Here is a 17,406-nt window from a genome sequence, read left to right on the forward strand (position 1 = left end):
TGACATGCTGCAGCGCTTCTCTCGGATGTTTTGCTGGTAATTGCACTGAACAAAAATATAAAAGCAACACTTCTTGTTTTTGGCCCCCATATTTCATGAAATAGACTCAAAGATCTAAAACCTTCTACGCACACAAAAAGCCATTGTCTAAATCTGTGTTCATGAACATTTCGCCTTGTATGGAGTTAGTCTATCCCACCTCACAGGTGTGGCAATATCAAGATGTGCCTTAGGCTGGCCACAATAAAAGGCCTCTCTGAAATGTGCAATTTTATCACACAGCACAGTGCCACAGAACTGCTGCCGTGAATTGAATGTTCATTCCTATACCGTAAGCCGTTTCCCAAGGTGTTTCAGACAGTTTGGCAGTACGTTCAAGTGGCCTTGCAACCGCAGACCATGTATAACCACACCAGCCCCCGACCTCCACAGCGAGCATGTTCACCTCCAAGATCGTCTGTGACCAGACAACCCGGACAGCTGCTGTAACCATCGGTTCATAACCAAAGAATTTCGGCACAAACTGTCAGAATCCGTCTCAGGGAAGCTCATCTGCATGCTCGTCGTCCTCATTGAGGTCTCGACCCAACTGCAGTTTGTCCTCGTAACCGACTTGAGTGAGCAAATGCTCACATTCGATGGCATCTGTCACATTGGAGAGGTGTTCTCATGACGGATGAATCCCGGCTTTCAATGTTCAGTGTTCAGGGCAGATGGCAGACAGCATGTGTGGCGTCGTACGTATTAGTGCTTTGCTGATGTCAGTTTGTGGGAGGTAAATGGTGGTCAGGCTAGATACTGACTGGTTTTCTGACCCCAAAGACAACCCACAATAAAAAAAAACTGCACATTTCAGAGTGGCCATTTATTATGGCCAGCCCAAGTCGCACCTGTGCAGTATTCATGCTGTCTAATCAGACACTTGATATCACATCTGTGAGGTGGGATGGATTATCTCGACAAAGGAGAAATGCTCGCTAACACAGATTTGCGAACAATATTTCAGGGAACTGGCAGATCTTTGAGTCACGCTCACAAAAAATGGTGTTGCATTTGCATTTATATTTTTCTTCAGTGTATAATGAAAAAAGGGGTGGCATGGGTCAATGGTAGAGTGGTCGTCTCCCATCTGTGAGGTTGTGGGTTCGATCCTCACCCCCGGTGACCATGTCAAAGTGTCCTTGACCAAGACACTGAACCCCGATTTGCTCCCAGTTGAACCTGGCAGCAACCTGCCTGCATGACAGCAGCCGACCTCTGGTGTGTGACAGACTGTGTGTGCGGTTTTTAACCCTGTAAAGTACTTTGTGTCTGTGAAAAGCACGATACAAATAAAGCTTACTGTCCTGTATATGCATAAGCTATTAATATAAGCAATTAATTTTTTAGGGGAGGTGTTATTTACTCTTGTTTATTTGCCATTTGTGGCAGGGCTTGGTCTATATCACCTGTGAGTATTGTAGTGTCAATAATACATCACATGAACAATACCTGTAATATTGTGATATTACATGGCACAACCCCCACTTTTTTTGCGCTGTGAGCATATTTCATTACTAATTTACCATATGAATCCTTTATTGAAACGTGTTATTAACCCATTTGCTCCCAAAAACGTGTAAATACGTTTTTTTCAATGTTCTAAGTGTCCTAAAGAAGTATTTATACGTTTTTTGTTGTTGTTGTTTTTTTTTTTTTTATGCTAGCATACAGAAGGCTTTGATGCAGCCTCTCAACTCCAAAGAACGGTTGCAGAAATGGTAGTTATTACACAAAGGGGCAGCTGGTGGCAGCAGAGCAAAGGAGATCAACCAGGACCATGTAGAAAAAAAGCTCAATTAATTACAATTTTGAATAAATTTGTGAAAACTGATGAAACTTAGCTCTCTTCGAATGCTAATTGCTGCAAAACGGAAACAGATAGAAACATACTTTTTTTTTCCTGATGAAAGAAGAGACTTTAATCTTTCTTTTGATAGGTTCCATGCTTTTATAGCAATAGAACACAATATTCTGTGGGCCTTGCAAAATCAGTCAAAATCCAGTAAAACAGCCGGGAGCGAACAGGACTGCTTCTGTGAAAATGGCTGGGAGTGAATGAGTTAATGACTCAGTCATTTACGTATACACCACAATGCATCAAATAATCGATCATTTCTCATATCCCTGCAGTACAAACTCGGTCATACCGCATAATTTTTTTTGGATGGAATACCACCAGAGTGTGGTGCCAAGAAGGCTGCAGTGTGTGACTCGAGAAGGTGGTAGGGGGTGGAAAGTGCAGCTGTCAGTTCCCAGACTGCAGAGCTGAGCTAAGGTGATGATCTTAGCAGTGAGCATAAGTTAGCTTTGCGTTGCTGCACAGCTGCTGTGCAGTGTGCGTGTGCCTCTGGAACACCATCTGGAAGAATTATTATTATTTTTTTATTGAATGTGAAAAAGCCAACCAAATATAGAATAAGTAAAACACTCATAAAAAGCAGATCACGACTAACATTTGTCCCCTGACATCTCAAAGAATTAGTAGCTATGGTCTCGGATTTAAATAGCACAAAAAGGGTAAGTTTCATACAAATTGGAGTTTGCTCTGGAGCCAAGCAGACAAAATGTAAACAATCCATCCATCCATCCATCCATCCATCCATCCATCCATCCATCCTCTTGACCGCTTCTTCCTGACAAGGGTCGCAGGGGGTGCTGGAGCCTAATCCAGCTGGCTTCGGGCAGTAGGCAGGGTACACCCTGAACTGGTTGCCAGCCTTTTGCAGTTGTAAACAATTCAGACAAATATAATTTGGCAGAGATGGAAGCATCTGAACATGATAAATATTATTGTTGTTCCGATACCGTTTTTTGACCCCCGATACCGATACCAAACTTTGCAGTATCGGCCGATACCGATACCATACCGATACTTGAGGTTTTTTCTTCCTCAACATGAAAATCCTGTATTAGCGTTGGAATTAATGGTATCGGTATGTTACTTGTGAGTACTCACCGATACGATACCACTGTTTTAATGCAGTATCGGTACCTCTGCCGATACCAGTATCGGTATCGGAACAACACTAATAAATATCAGTTTCCATGTAAAATTATCTGGTTCACCTTGAGATTTCATTTAGCTCCTGCCCCGGCATATTATTATTTTTTATGTTATAATAAGCAAGGCTTGGCTTTAGTTCAGTTTTGAGGATGATTTACAGCAGGGGTGTCAAACTCATGTTAGCTCAGGGGCCGCATGGAGGAAAATATATTACCAAGTGGGCTGCAATCGATAAAATAACAGTACATAACTTAAAAACGATTGCCGTCAATTATACGCAGATTTTCGCTGTTTGTGTGCCAGCCCTAAATTACGGAGCTCAACTGTAATCATATTGTTCCAAAAAAATAATGCAAATGGACCGCGGCAACACAGTGCTGGATGTGTTAAATCTACCTGTTTTGCATATATATTGTTCCCAGAATGCATTGCGTGGTGCAGTTAATGAATGACGTTATAAGGACGCTAATCCTTGTCATATCCATTTGTTAACAGTAATTGAATTTGTGTCTTATTTAACACGTTTGTCAGTTTATGATTAAAAATACAACTACTACTACTACTACTAATAATAATAATAACAAACAGACAAACCTTAACTTTAAATTGTGTGTACAATAATGACATCCAGGACGATTCCCCTGTACAAATTGCATTGCTCATCTGAGGGCTCCTTGCGAAGTTACAAATTTTATATATTTTGATTGTGGCCGACAGATTAATTAGTCCGACATTACAATTTTTATTTTTATTTTTTTTAAACTTTACAAAATCATCTCGCGGGCCGGATTAAACCCCTTTGCGGGCCTGATCCGGCCCGTGGGCCTTATGTTTGACACCACTGATTTACAGTGTTCTGCTATATTAGCAATTCGCAAATGTGCATATTAGCAGACTTTTGTTTGGGAACCTTTTCTCCTTTAGCCCAAAGCCTTGTCTAATATAAAAGTATTGCTCGTGGCATCTTGGTATCAAGGAATTATATGTGACTGGCTCTGGCAAAATCGTCTTCATGTGCCAAAAAAAAATCAAAATTGAGATATTGATATATTCAAATTTTTAATTCTTAATTCATTTTAAAATGATTTATAATACATGGACGTACCTGAAAAATTGACAAAGTTACTGCAATTTTAATGTTGGAAAGTAGAAATCCCTAGTTTTGAGGAAAAGGGGTTTAAAATTTTGGTCCTGGCATCTTTCAAAAAGATAGGAACCTGAAATTAAAAAAAAATGAAGTGTTCCCTCGCTATAACGCGGTTCACTTTTCACGGCCTAGCTGTTTCGCGGTTTGTTTGTTTGTTTGTTTGTTTTTTGTGCAATTTTGCATGCATTTTTTTACAGCAATGTACCCATTTTATAAAATTAATTAAAGTTTGAACATTGAGAATGTGATAAAATGTAAATGCCTTGGTGAGAAAAGTGTATAAACTGTGTGGTGAAGGGTTTTAAAGCCTTAAAACATTTATAATAAATATAAAATATAAAGCTATAACTACTTCACGGATTTCATTTATTGGGGGTATTTTTTGGAATTGGAACCTAACCCCAGCGGAAAATGAGGGAACACTGGACATCAGACTCGCGATGTATTGTCATCAACAATAACATTTTGCATGGTTTATTGATCATGTTTGTGTAACTAATGGTAAAAAAAATATCAAATAAAAGTTAAACTTCTTTTTGATTATTTAGTTCACAGTACCATGTTTTTTTTGTTTTTTAAATCACTAAGCATGGAGTCTTCGCTTTCGTTTTGCCGCACGTCATCCCTTTAGCTGTGGGCGAGTCACAAAAAATCTCTGTCCACTTTCACACTGCAATCAACACTTCTGTAGGGCTGGTGATGTTTTACAGCATGATAGACTTTACAGAGTTCAGCCGCAGTTATTTGATTATCCAGAGGCGATAATGGTTCTAGAAAAAAATGTCTTCAAGGATGACGCACCTGCTGCCTGCCTCTAGCGTCCTCGCGTGACGTTCTACAGCTTTCCCCGAATTCTCACGTCCACATCACATCAGCAAAGCGTTCAGAAACCGTGAAACGAGTCTCGACTGCTTTTGGCCAGGAAATTGTGCTCTGGTTCGTCCATTCAATATTAAAAGATGTCAGACGTTTTGGCGGCCTTTTTTTAATTAATTTTTTTGTATTTTTTTATTTTTTTTTACTTGCTCACGGGCTACAGGGAGGAAATGATGTAATCAGATAGCCAGACGTGGAGCATTGTTTACATTTATTGAACCAATGATATTGATTTTCTCACTCATGGCCAATCCCAGACCAGTTGACAAACATGGGGTGGGGGCGGGCTGGCGGGGCTAATGTTGGGTCACATAAACTCAACGCGACTGAAAAGGCGGACAAACCAGCGTCCCGTTTAGGGTTGCGCATGACGCCTGACACCACTTAAAATTAGGACTGTCCACCCTTAAATCCGGACGTCTGGCCCCGGTACACTCCCCCAAGTTATGATGCATACTGTCTAATAATTGCTTATTTTCATACACTTCTATTACAATTTTGACTTGTGCTGCTTGGGAAAGAAACTACAGATCTCAAGGAGGCTATTTGTGGCGAAATCTCAAAATGGACAAATAAAGTCCAACTGTCTAATATCGTCCATATATCTAGATTGAGCCTCCCGACACGTGGACCATTTTGCTGGAACGGGTCACATATTGAAGTGAAAGTAGGAGCTACTATAATAAGAATACAAAAAAAGAGGCATATACACATTAACCATGTTTCTTCACCATTTTTTCAGATCAGAAATGCACAACAAGACTGTTAGCCAGAGGTTTGGGCTCCTGCTGGAGTCATACTGCCGGGCCTGCGGCATGTACCTGAAGCATCTGAGCCGGCAGGTGGAGGCCATGGAGAAACTCATCAATCTCACTGACCTCCTCAAACAGGAAAAAAAAGATGAGGCACAGAAGGTAATCTGACTGCTGACAGCTGCTTGGCCAAATCATTGAGTTTAATCTCGTCAACATCTGGCCTTGGGGCCACAAAGGTCATTATAGTGCTTTATTGCGGGATGCAGTTGGCATGGTTGCCGTTTTCTTGTAGCGGTTTGTGATTTATCTGTTCTATTGTAAATAATAATAATAATGATAATAATTAGAGAAAAACGTTTCACAAAGGCATTGCATGCAAATGACTGACAAACACACTCGCCATTATTTAGATGGAAGCTCATTTTTCTTTTGCTAAAAATGGAAATAACCATTCTATTATTTATTTTAATTGGCTGATGTTAAAGTACTTTCCAACCTTATCATGATGTATAAATAGGTCATATATGACATAATTAATTATTTTGCAGTAATAGCTTAATTGGTGGAGACTAAACATATATTTTATTACACCAAAGATCATGACTTTTACATTCTTTGCATGGGTCTCGTCTTGTTAATTTTACTTCAAGGCACTAAAGTATGGTACACTATATTTATGTACATTGTAATATTCATTTCCCATATCTGTGGGAGCCCAATTTTTGTTCAGTTAGGTTTGACAGCTGTTTTTTTTTCCTTCTAATTTTTGTGTGTGGACTGAAATCTCATCTCAGTTTTTGAGCCATAGCAGTTATAAGCTTTTAAAACTACAAAAACAGCATAAAACGAAGTACAACTTACAACGTATGTCCATGGTTACAGGTTAATAGAAAATGAAATGAATTCGTTGCTAGCGTTCTATTTGCAGATATTGATAGTGACCTATTGGGAGCTGCACACACACTTCTCACGGCATTGTCTCAATTGTGACAGCACAAACAAGTTGTCACATATCTGTAGATGAGTCCAGTCGTAATCACCTCTTCTTACTGTAGCTAGTCGGTGGAATTTTTGTCTATTGGGAAAGTAAGTTGTGGAGAAAAAAAAAAACTTGGAACTGGAGAAGAACTGACTGCAATTTTTGATTCGGCATGCCAGTGTTAGTTTGGATTAGCATAAAAATCTAACTCAACAGATAAGAAAAAAAAAAGCCTACAGTGGTGCCTTGACATATGAGTTTCAGTGGTTCCATGACCATGCTCGTAAGTTAACACTCGTATCACAATTAATTATTTTGCTATTGAAATAAATGAATGCGATTAATCCTTTCCAAGATGCTTCAAAATAAAAAACAAAAATGTTTGCTCTGTTTTTTTTGTTGTTGTTGTTTTTTTGTTTTGTTTTTTTAAAGGGAAAAATATCACACTATTTACTTGGCATACCATAGTCACAGTACAGTTAAATAATGTAAAGATTTAAACAGTTTGTGTATCATTAAGAATTCATTACAACTCACGCTGATGTCCTGGCCTTGTCCGGTAGGGGGCAGTATAATACATTTCTAAAGCCAGGTAATGGAGACTCTCAGAACTACCTTCAGTGACTCAGTAAAATGCAGTATTTTTTTTAATTTTTTTTGCAGACGATAAAAGAAATATGCCTGTGACTATTGTTATATAATATTGTTATATGTTATTCTTATAGTATTGGTCTACATGTCCTCCACCGTTTGTATTTGATACTATTCACTAGCCTGTTTGTGACATTTAACATTGTTTAAGTTGCATTAAGTTGGTGAAAGGCTAAATTATTATTATTTTTTTAAATACACATGGTATAATTCTCTTTGTTTTATGCTTAGTTTGATACTAAACTTCAACTAGGAGTGGTAATAAGTAGAATGATGCCTCTCTTTTTTTTCTTTTTTTTTTTTCACTATCTGCCAAACTGCTGCGTGTTGTGAAGTGAGTTGAGTTGGCTAACTACCCATCTCTTGCTCATACTTGAAAGAAAAATCGTCCATATGATGGCTTATATAAATCATTACTTCCTTTGCATTACTATTTGTAAAAGCTGGATGTAAAAGTGAATTTTGGGAAAGTGATGCACTGTGTAGAGCCATGGTCTCTGACTTTCCACACAGCAGTACAGTTTTTTTTGATGATGTAGATTTCAGAATCCTTTCATCATTCTTGCTTGGTATTGCTAAGAGTTGTGTGTGTGGACAGCATGCATGCCCAGTGGGTGTTTACTTTCCCTCACAGCCCAGAGTACAGCCATGTTACATCATTGTGAAGGGTTTGTAATTTTGCTGAAGCACACCAGCAGATGGCCAATGCTTCTATTTACTGCTCTGGCTTGACTCCTGCAGCTGTTCACATCTGGCCTGCTATTGATTTACCTGTTTGTCTGGTCTCAGGTTCAAATGAAGTTTCTGGTGGAGCAGATGAGGAGGCCAGACTATATGGACGCACTGCAGAGCTTCACCTCCCCGCTGAATCCAGCACATCAGCTGGGAAACCTCCGGTATTTGAGAATCCTTATGTAACCTCTCATGACTGCTGGTATTCCATGTGGTCCGCTCATTTAAGAATAGTGCTCCCCACTTTATCGTGGCTGACCTAATGCGGTCACGTTGTATCACAGATTTTTTTTGGGGTGAAATATATCTACTAGGGGTGTCAGGCAATTAAAATTTTTAATCGTAATTAATCACATGACTCCCGATTAAAAGCAAATTTTACATCTGTTCTAAATGTACAATACAATTTTTTCTTAGTTTTCGTAAAAGTGGAAAAAAATATTACAACTAGTAGAAATATGGCTGCATTGATACAGTAATTCCATAATAATTCATAAAATTGAGTTAAAATTAAAAAGATGTACTCTAAAAAACGAGTGTGATATTGATTTGCTTTGAGGTTGTTTTTCTGCCACTAGATAGCATCATTGCACTTGTAAGACAGTGCTGACAGCTCAGTGCTGACAGCTCAGTCCATTTTTCTTATATATGAGTTATATAATCTTTAACATGAAGTAACTTGTGAAATTCTGCACATTATTATTAAATTTATTACTGCTATGTGCGTTGCGACTGCAATTCCCCCAGTACAGGCATTCCAAGTAAGGGGCGGTCATTAATCGCGCGTTAAAAAAAAATTGGTGGCGTTAAAGGAACTTTAAATTAACTCTAAATTAACGCACTAATTTTGACATCGACTTGTTTATAGGGGAAATCCCTCCTCTGTTGCAGGAATATGTGGTGTATAGTGATTGTTTTCATCAATGTTTGTCTTTACAGCATTACTATAGAAAACATGAATATTAATTAAAGCAGTTTTGTGGGCTTTTCATCCAGTTGGGTTCTGATTGGCTACTGATAACATTGCACAATCTCAGAACAATTAGAATTTTTCGTAACTCGTTTTATTTTAAACTGTACAATGACCTCATATTACTGCCATCTAGTGGTATTTACTGCACAGCACACCTAACACTATTATACCAGGGGTGCACATAAAAATGTTGGCGTGGTCCTTAAATGAGACCAGAGGTTGTTGTTTACACATTTTCTTTTTGCACATGACTGTTTTCGGTACGCATGCGCACCTATGCAACCCTGATTATAAGTATTTTTTTTTAAATTACATTATATGCTTGCTTATCACTCTGCCTATAGTTCTAAATGATATATCTGCCAAAGAGACCACCATTAGCTTAAAAAATGGGATTACATAAATAGTAAAAATTTTATGTCAGCCATCTTTTCCCTAGTCATCCCATTCTTTTTCTGTTTCTCACTAATTGTGTGCCGGTTTCTGTTCCAGTCTAGAAGAATGTCGGATGATGTCATCTGCCAAGCGGCCTCTGTGGCTTAATTGGGAAAACCCCGATATGATGTCAGAGTTCCTGTTTCAGAACAATGAAATCATCTTCAAAAATGGAGATGGTGAGTTTGATGTCATCCACATTAGCGCTTTCCTCTGCACCCATGTTGCATTGTTTATACTGTAATCATGTTATCCAAATCACACTGTACATTGTGTAGCCAAAGTAACTTTGACAGCCCTCCTCCGTAATGCCGTAACACATCATACAGCTACTCTTCTCATTGTCATCTACTTGCTCGTCTTACTGTGCCTGTCTAGATCTGAGGCAGGACATGCTGACGCTGCAAATCATTAGGATAATGGAGAACATCTGGCAGAACCAAGGCCTTGATCTCAGGTAGGCGCCTCACTTCACTATGACAGCAAGGATGCAGGTGCTCATTAATAGGCGCTGGATAACTTTTATGTTCTTTGATCTCCACCTTAATGCAGAATACTTGCAAAAGCATCCCAACCACCTAAGGTAACCAAAGCTGCTTTGACATTGGCGTCCTAGTAAATTGGAACATCAGAGGTGTAACAGTACTTATTGGCCAACCTCTTTGCAGACTGAAGTCATTGAAGAGGGACAGCCAATACGGTTGGATGCGTTGTGCTAATTAGTTGCTTGGTGATGTCGGTACAAAGCTGCAGTTGCTTTCAAAAAGACAGCGAGTCCCGGTGTTAAACTTGACACTGGCATTAAACCAGGTGTGCTCAAAGTTTTTGTTTTAAGGGAGCCTTCACAGGGGACTTGCAAAAGACGTTTTTTCTTGCAGAAAGGAAATTTGTCAAAACTGTTGGTGAACGTTTTCCCCTCAGTGGGATATGGCCTTCACCAAACACTGCATTGTTCAAGTTAGCATAATACTTTGTATTGCCATCATATACATTTTGCGCACCACCATCAACATGACAACGGAACGGCCGTATCGGCACAATAAGCACGCATGCTGTATGACCGCAAAATGAATAAAAGCAAACCACTGTTATATCATCTTCTCCAAACTCCTTTTAAAAGATATAAAATCCACGAGTTATGCAGTACATAAAATGATGAACTGATGAAGCAGTGTAATAGGTCGAAATGACCTCACCATTGTGGCTGCTGCACTTTCTTCTGTACTGAAGCATTACAACTAGGGATGCGTGATAATATATATATATATATATATTTTTCCCTCTTCTGTCGTTAAAGGATGCTCCCTTATGGTTGTCTGTCCATCGGTGACTGCGTTGGCTTGATTGAGGTGGTGAGGAATTCCCACACCATCATGCAGATCCAGTGTAAAGGAGGCCTCAAGGGGGCGCTACAGTTCAACAGCCACACGCTGCACCAGTGGCTCAAGGATAAGAACAAGGGCGAGATGTGAGTGCCACGAAGCATTGCTTGAGTTAGAAAAATGCGAAGGCACACATTAATACATGGAGCCTAATTCTGATGCACATTGTCATTATTGACATTTATGATTGGTTACTGTTTTAGGTATGACCAAGCCGTAGATTTGTTCACACGGTCATGCGCAGGCTATTGTGTCGCCACATTTATCCTGGGCATAGGCGACAGACACAACAGCAACATCATGGTTAAAGATAATGGACAGGTAAAAGTCACAATATGAAAAAACTTTCCATGTTCTCTTATGTTTATCTTGATTGTCCTTTTTTTTTTTTTTTTTTTTTTTTTTTTTTTTTTTGGATGCGCCGCAGCTGTTCCACATAGATTTTGGCCATTTCCTTGACCACAAGAAAAAGAAGTTTGGATACAAGAGAGAGCGTGTGCCTTTTGTTCTCACACAAGATTTCCTGATCGTCATCAGCAAAGGAACTCAAGAGTGCACCAAGACAAGAGAGTTTGAAAGGTAAAGTCGGCGCTCACCTACGAATTAGCCAATTTGCAAGTTCTCCAAATTATTCTTTCCTTTGCGGCCACCAGATTCCAGGAAATGTGCTACAAGGCCTACCTGGCAATCCGGCAGCACGCCAATCTCTTCATCAACCTCTTCTCCATGATGCTGGGCTCAGGGATGCCCGAGTTGCAGTCATTCGACGACATCGCGTACATCCGGAAGACCTTGGCCCTGGACAAGACGGAGCAGGAAGCTCTGGACTATTTCATGAAGCAGATGAACGACGCCCACCACGGCGGCTGGACTACTAAAATGGACTGGATCTTCCACACCATCCGCCAGCACGCCATGAACTGAAATGGCAAGCAAAGAAGTTTGAGTGAACCTGACCGAGCTGTGCACGGAGAATCAAAAATGCAGTAGCAGCAATGAAGACCTGGTTTGTCTTTTGCCAGCATGTGACTCATTCATGACCTGCCAGCACAATGAACAGGGGTGCTAAGAAGAGCTTTTATCAGGGACACTCAATGTTTTCTCGCCCTTATGAATTTCTTTGTGGCTGCACTATATTGTATGAACTTCAGAAGGCACGGTGGAGTTGTATTTCATCAGTTCCCTCCATAGGAACTCAAACGTCTAATGGACCTTGGGCACATTCGGCCAACTTCATGAGAACTAACTAGAGACACTTTATCTTCTTCTCATTTTTTCTATACACATTGACAGACATCAACATTACGAGGAACATCACTATGAAGTTGCACATCACGAATGCAGCAAGCTTTCTTTCTTTTTTTTTTTTTTTTCTTTTTTTTTTTTATTATCCCAGACAGCTGACAGGAGTCAAACTACATTCTTTCCACTCCCTAATATAAAGCTATGAACGATCGAGAAAGTGTGGATGATGTTGATGCATGTGGAAGAAAAAAAATAACAGAGAGAAGCCGACCCAGATTACTCATTACAGTCCTGAAAAGGAACTAGCAATATTCAGAGTACAGATGGAAACCCTCTGGAGCATTTAATCGATTTAGTACTCTTTGTCTTCACAAGTATGACAATTCAACACTAGTAGAATGACGGGCTCACTAATAACATTTTTCTTCCCTACTACTTCCTTCCACTTCGGTATGACATTTCTGGGAAATTCAGTAGTACTAGTAGTGTGCTGATGTTTTACCCCACTACTCACTCACTATTGAGTTGAGTTGAGTATTGTTATAATATATTTGGCCTGTTAGTGAGGGCAAAGAACTTACTAGTACATCAACCTTAAAGCATTTTTTCAATGTGCTTGATATCCAGCCTTATGTCCATGTACTAGGATGGTCTTTCTCCCCAGTTGAAACACAATTCAATGTACTAATAGAACTGCCTCACTACTAACGTTTTTTTCCCATTACTACTGCCATATTTCATCTACTAGGAAGCAATTAAACTACTTAACCTAATCCTAACACTACTTAGTCCCATTTAGAATGTATGTGGCATGCCCTAGCAGCCTCCTGGAACCTTCTCACAACACCAAAATGCTCAGAAGTCCCTTTTCCTCTTTAGTAATGTTGTATGCCAAAGAAATGTTATGAAAAATCATTTGAACATTTATTGTGTACGTCTAGCTGAAGGTCTGTGTACTTGTAAGCTTTTTTTTTGTCCTCACTGGTCGAACAAGTTCAGCATACTAGTAGAATGACTGTCTTCTTAGTAGGAGTTTTTCTGTTTACTACCTTCCACCACAGTATGACATTTGCACACTAGTAAGACACCATTGGAATATAAGACAGACGACTAACTACGTGTTACTAGTGGACATTTTGGTTCTACTCGCAGGGTCCAGGAGGCGACTAGTTGTGCTTTGTAGTGCTTGTACAGCCCAGTTGTTCACTTGTGAGATTGTATTGCATACTAGTAGGTCAAGAATGGAACTAGGTGTGGAAAATACCGTATTTTCCGCACTATAAGGCGCACCTTCAATGCACGGCATATTTTCAAACTTTTTCCATATATAAGGCGCACCGCACTATAAGGCGCACCACATTATAAGGCGCACCTTCAATGAATGACATATTTTAAAACTTTTTCCATATATAAGGTGCTACAGTAGAGGCTGGGGTTATGTTATGCATCTATTAGATGGTGCTGCGCTAAAGGGAATGTCAACAAAGCAGTCAGATAGGTCAGTCAAACTTTATTAATAGATTACAAACCAGCTTTCTGACAACTCCAAAATGAATAAACAGCTGTTTTATTATTTTCTCTGAGGTAAAGTATTAGTATTAGCTAGCGATCCAAGATGCTGCGATCATCTGCGCATGCACGTCACCGATCGTGCAGGGTCACCGATAGCGTCTTGACAGCGAGACCTGTTGTGGCTCAATATTGATCCATATATAAGGCACACTGATTATAAGGCGCAGGGTCAGCTTTTGAAAAAAATGAAGGCTTTTAGGTGCTCCTTATAGTGCGGAAAATACGGTAATTTTACTAATAAGACATTTGTTCTACTAGTGCCCTGAATTATCTTACAATGAGGCCAATAAGTAAGTACGGGCTGTTCGGTCCCTGTATGACCATTGCCAGAGTTTGGTCCGCATTGCCGGCAGTAAGTCGGATTCGTTTCCGCTGAGGGTTGGACTCCGCCAAGGTTGCCCTTTGTCACCGATTCTGTTCATAACTTTTATGGACAGAATTTCTAGGCGCAGCCGAGGCGTGGAGGGGTTCCGGTTTGGTTGCCTCAGCATTGCATCTCTGCTCTTTGCAGATGATGTGGTGCTGTTGGCTTCATCAAGCCGGGGCCTCCAACTCTCACTGGAGCGGTTCGCAGCCGAGTGTGAAGCGGTTGGGATGGGGATCAGCACCTCCAAATCCGAGACCATGGTCCTCAGTCGGAAAAGGGTGGAGTGTCGTCTTCAGGTCGGGGATGAGATCCTGCCCCAAGTGGAGGAGTTCAAGTATCTTGGGGTCTTGTTCTCGAGTGAGGGTAGGATGGAGCGGGAGATCGACAGGCGGATCGGTGCAGCGTCTGCAGTGATGCGGACTCTTTATCGGTCCATCGTGGTAAAAAAGAGCTGAGCCAAAAGGCAAAGCTCTCAATTTACCGGTCGATCTACGTTCCGACCCTCACCTATGGTCACGAGCTGTGGGTCGTGACCGAAAGAACGAGATCCCAGATACAAGCGGCCAAAATGAGTTTCCTCCGCAGGGTGTCTGGGCTCTCCCTTAGAGATAGGGTGAGAAGCTCGGTCATCCAGGAGGGGCTCAGAGTCGAGCCGCTGCTCCTCCGCGTTGAGAGGAGCCAGCTGAGGTGGCTCGGGCATCTGGTTCGGATGCCTCCTGGACGCCTCCCTGGGGAGGTGTTCCGGGCAGGTCCCACCGGCCGGAAGCCCCGGGGACAACCCAGGACACGCTGGAGAGACTATGTCTCTCGGCTGGCCTGGGAACGCCTTGGGATCCCACCGGAGGAGCTGGTTGAAGTGGCTGGGGAAAAGGAAGTCTGGGTTTCCCTCCTGAAGCTGCTGCCCCCGCGACCCGACCCCGGATAAGCGGAGGAAGATGGATGGATGGTTGGATGGATGGATGGATGGATGGAGGCCAATAAGTGTACTAGGACATGGACGTCAAACTAGATATCAAATAAATTCTTGAATGGTGCTCCACAAGTTTGAGACTGACAGTTGCAAACACTTAAATATTAGCATTTATTAGTTGGACTTAACTGTTTTTGCTGATTTAGTAACTTGTACAATATGGATATGTCCACAGTTTGGAAGTCATTGGCGCTACACTCTTGACTTTTTTATTTTTTTATTTTTTTTAAATCAATCGCCGTGTGTGCATACAGTGCAGTTTCCTATTTGAGTACATTTCTACTGAGCCAAGGTACTACACGTGTATGTAAACCCCTCTACTCAGCAGTCTTATTGTTTAAAAAAAAAAAAAAAAAAAAAGTTCCCTCATCAATTCCAATTCTTGTGTACTCATCGCACTGATTTCTGCAGTATGTGTTGTGTGTGTGTGTGTGTGTGTGTGGTGTCGTTTTATCAGTATTATTGGGTTGGAGGCAAAATGTGCAGATTTGAACTAAACTCTTTGACCACTTGGTGCAAATTCGTCTCGCTTGGAATTAGCAACGGTGGGGAGAAAAAAAAAAAGTGCAGTGTTTTTGTTTATTGTATGCTGTTACACTATGCAAATTGTGATCTTAAGAAGTACTGTATTATGCAAAACCACACACAAACAGTTGATGTCAAGACAAAGGAACGCAACTCCCCAACTGAGAAGTGTGTGAACTTTAAACTGATTATACACATGGAAGAAAATAATGCACAATGCTACACTGTAACGGTATCATCGACTTTGTTTCCAAAAACCTCAAAAAGAAGATGTACTTTTACTTCTGCCTTTTTAACTTTCACATCAGTCAGTTTTGCTTTTGTGTCCTTTTTGGCGTTTAGTACACTTATTGTCCTTTTTACGCTAACTTTCCAAGTGTCCTCCTTCCTATGATTGTCACCTTTATGTGTGGAACGACTCATACATAAGAGGTACTTAGCTTTACCAAATGATGCATTTACACACGTGTATGCACGCACACACATGGATTTTTTTTTTTCTTATTTTATTTTATTTTTTTTTAAATAAAGGAAACAAGTCCTGGTCAAACGCTTGGGCCGGACCCATTAAAACTTTGTGGAGAAACAATTCAAATTCTCATATGCTTTGTAAGTTTTGTAATGGTTGTTTTTTGTTGTTGTCAAAATGCATTATGTATGAAGTCCGTGAGTAACTTATGTCCCCCCCCCCCCCCCCCCCACACCGTTTTTTTTCTTTCTTTTTTTGACCTGATGCTGTTTACTTGAATTTCATGTATAGAAATGACCTTGTTACTTGTGAGGTACAACTGAGTCACAATGAAGGTAACAGAACTGCTACTGCTACTACATGTGCAAATGCTTTTTTTCCCCTTGAATAACTACAGAGGTAATATATTTTTGTATTTTTTAAAATATAATCACTCGTATATGAAATTGCTAACCAAAAAGAAAAAACCTGTATCATCTAACCCAGTTGCCAGCTTGTAGTTGCTGAAATACAATGAAAGGCAAAAGGTTGAGTGGATGAATGAAGGACAAGGGATGACGATGATGCTTTCACCAAGAGCACAATGGGGGGAAAGATACCCTGCATGTAAAAAAAAAAAAAAAAAAAAGGTCCATATGTTATCTATCCATTTGTGTACATATTTACATTCATATTAGAAATATAAAGCCTCCTCAAACACTATTTACGTAGTCATTCTCATATGACATTGTCTGATAAACTAAGTATGCATTGTTAAATAAAGTGTTTATCCCTATAAATATACTGAGCTTTGTTATTTTACTGTGAACAAACGTGAAATGTTTGTAATGGCGCTTCTTTATTGTGATTATTTTGATGAAAGAAATAAAACATTTTCAGTCAAAAATCATCCAGTGATATTCTTATGGGCTGGGTGTTATGCTGTACTGTATGTAGAAAACTCTGGTGTCTTGAGATATGAATTTCATTTGCTCCATAACCTCAAAATTAACGTATTAAAACATAAGAGGACTTCAGACATTATAGAACTTGCCTTAGATAAATGTATAAATTATATGATTATTAAAAAAATAATCACCCCCACCTATGTAAGACAAGTATGTGTCTAACCCACAAACAAATGACTGGTAAGAACAAATGAGCTACACAACCCTACAGAACCTTTGTGGGATTTGAAGACAGCCAATTGTCATTGCAGTTTGGCATTGCAAATGTGAAAGATAATTGATTGCTTTGAATTCATTTGGACAGAATGTTTACTGATAAAGGCTGTTTTTGTCAC

General features: G+C 40.1%; 2 protein-coding genes across 3 annotated transcripts in view; one reads left to right on the forward strand and one right to left on the reverse strand.

Moving 5' to 3' along the window:
• The window catches only part of LOC144005442 (phosphatidylinositol 4,5-bisphosphate 3-kinase catalytic subunit alpha isoform), a 37,117-nt gene extending 20,104 nt beyond the window's left edge, over window positions 1–17,013 (forward strand). The window contains exons 14-21 of the mRNA XM_077503614.1: window positions 5,812–5,983; window positions 8,244–8,350; window positions 9,652–9,773; window positions 9,973–10,051; window positions 10,892–11,062; window positions 11,180–11,297; window positions 11,404–11,555; window positions 11,630–17,013. Coding sequence (XP_077359740.1) covers window positions 5,812–5,983; window positions 8,244–8,350; window positions 9,652–9,773; window positions 9,973–10,051; window positions 10,892–11,062; window positions 11,180–11,297; window positions 11,404–11,555; window positions 11,630–11,900 — 1,192 coding nt within the window. The 3' untranslated portion in view covers window positions 11,901–17,013. The remainder of the gene's footprint in view (window positions 1–5,811; window positions 5,984–8,243; window positions 8,351–9,651; window positions 9,774–9,972; window positions 10,052–10,891; window positions 11,063–11,179; window positions 11,298–11,403; window positions 11,556–11,629) is intronic.
• The window catches only part of LOC144005453 (F-box-like/WD repeat-containing protein TBL1XR1), a 94,090-nt gene that overhangs the window by 75,443 nt on the left and 1,241 nt on the right, over window positions 1–17,406 (reverse strand). For both annotated transcript variants that reach the window (XM_077503655.1, XM_077503646.1), the window contains exon 2: window positions 11,658–11,896. The gene's annotated coding sequence lies outside the window, so the exon portion shown is untranslated. The remainder of the gene's footprint in view (window positions 1–11,657; window positions 11,897–17,406) is intronic.

Source organism: Festucalex cinctus, chromosome 1, assembly GCF_051991245.1.
Source record: "Festucalex cinctus isolate MCC-2025b chromosome 1, RoL_Fcin_1.0, whole genome shotgun sequence".
NCBI classification, from domain to species: domain Eukaryota; kingdom Metazoa; phylum Chordata; class Actinopteri; order Syngnathiformes; family Syngnathidae; genus Festucalex; species Festucalex cinctus.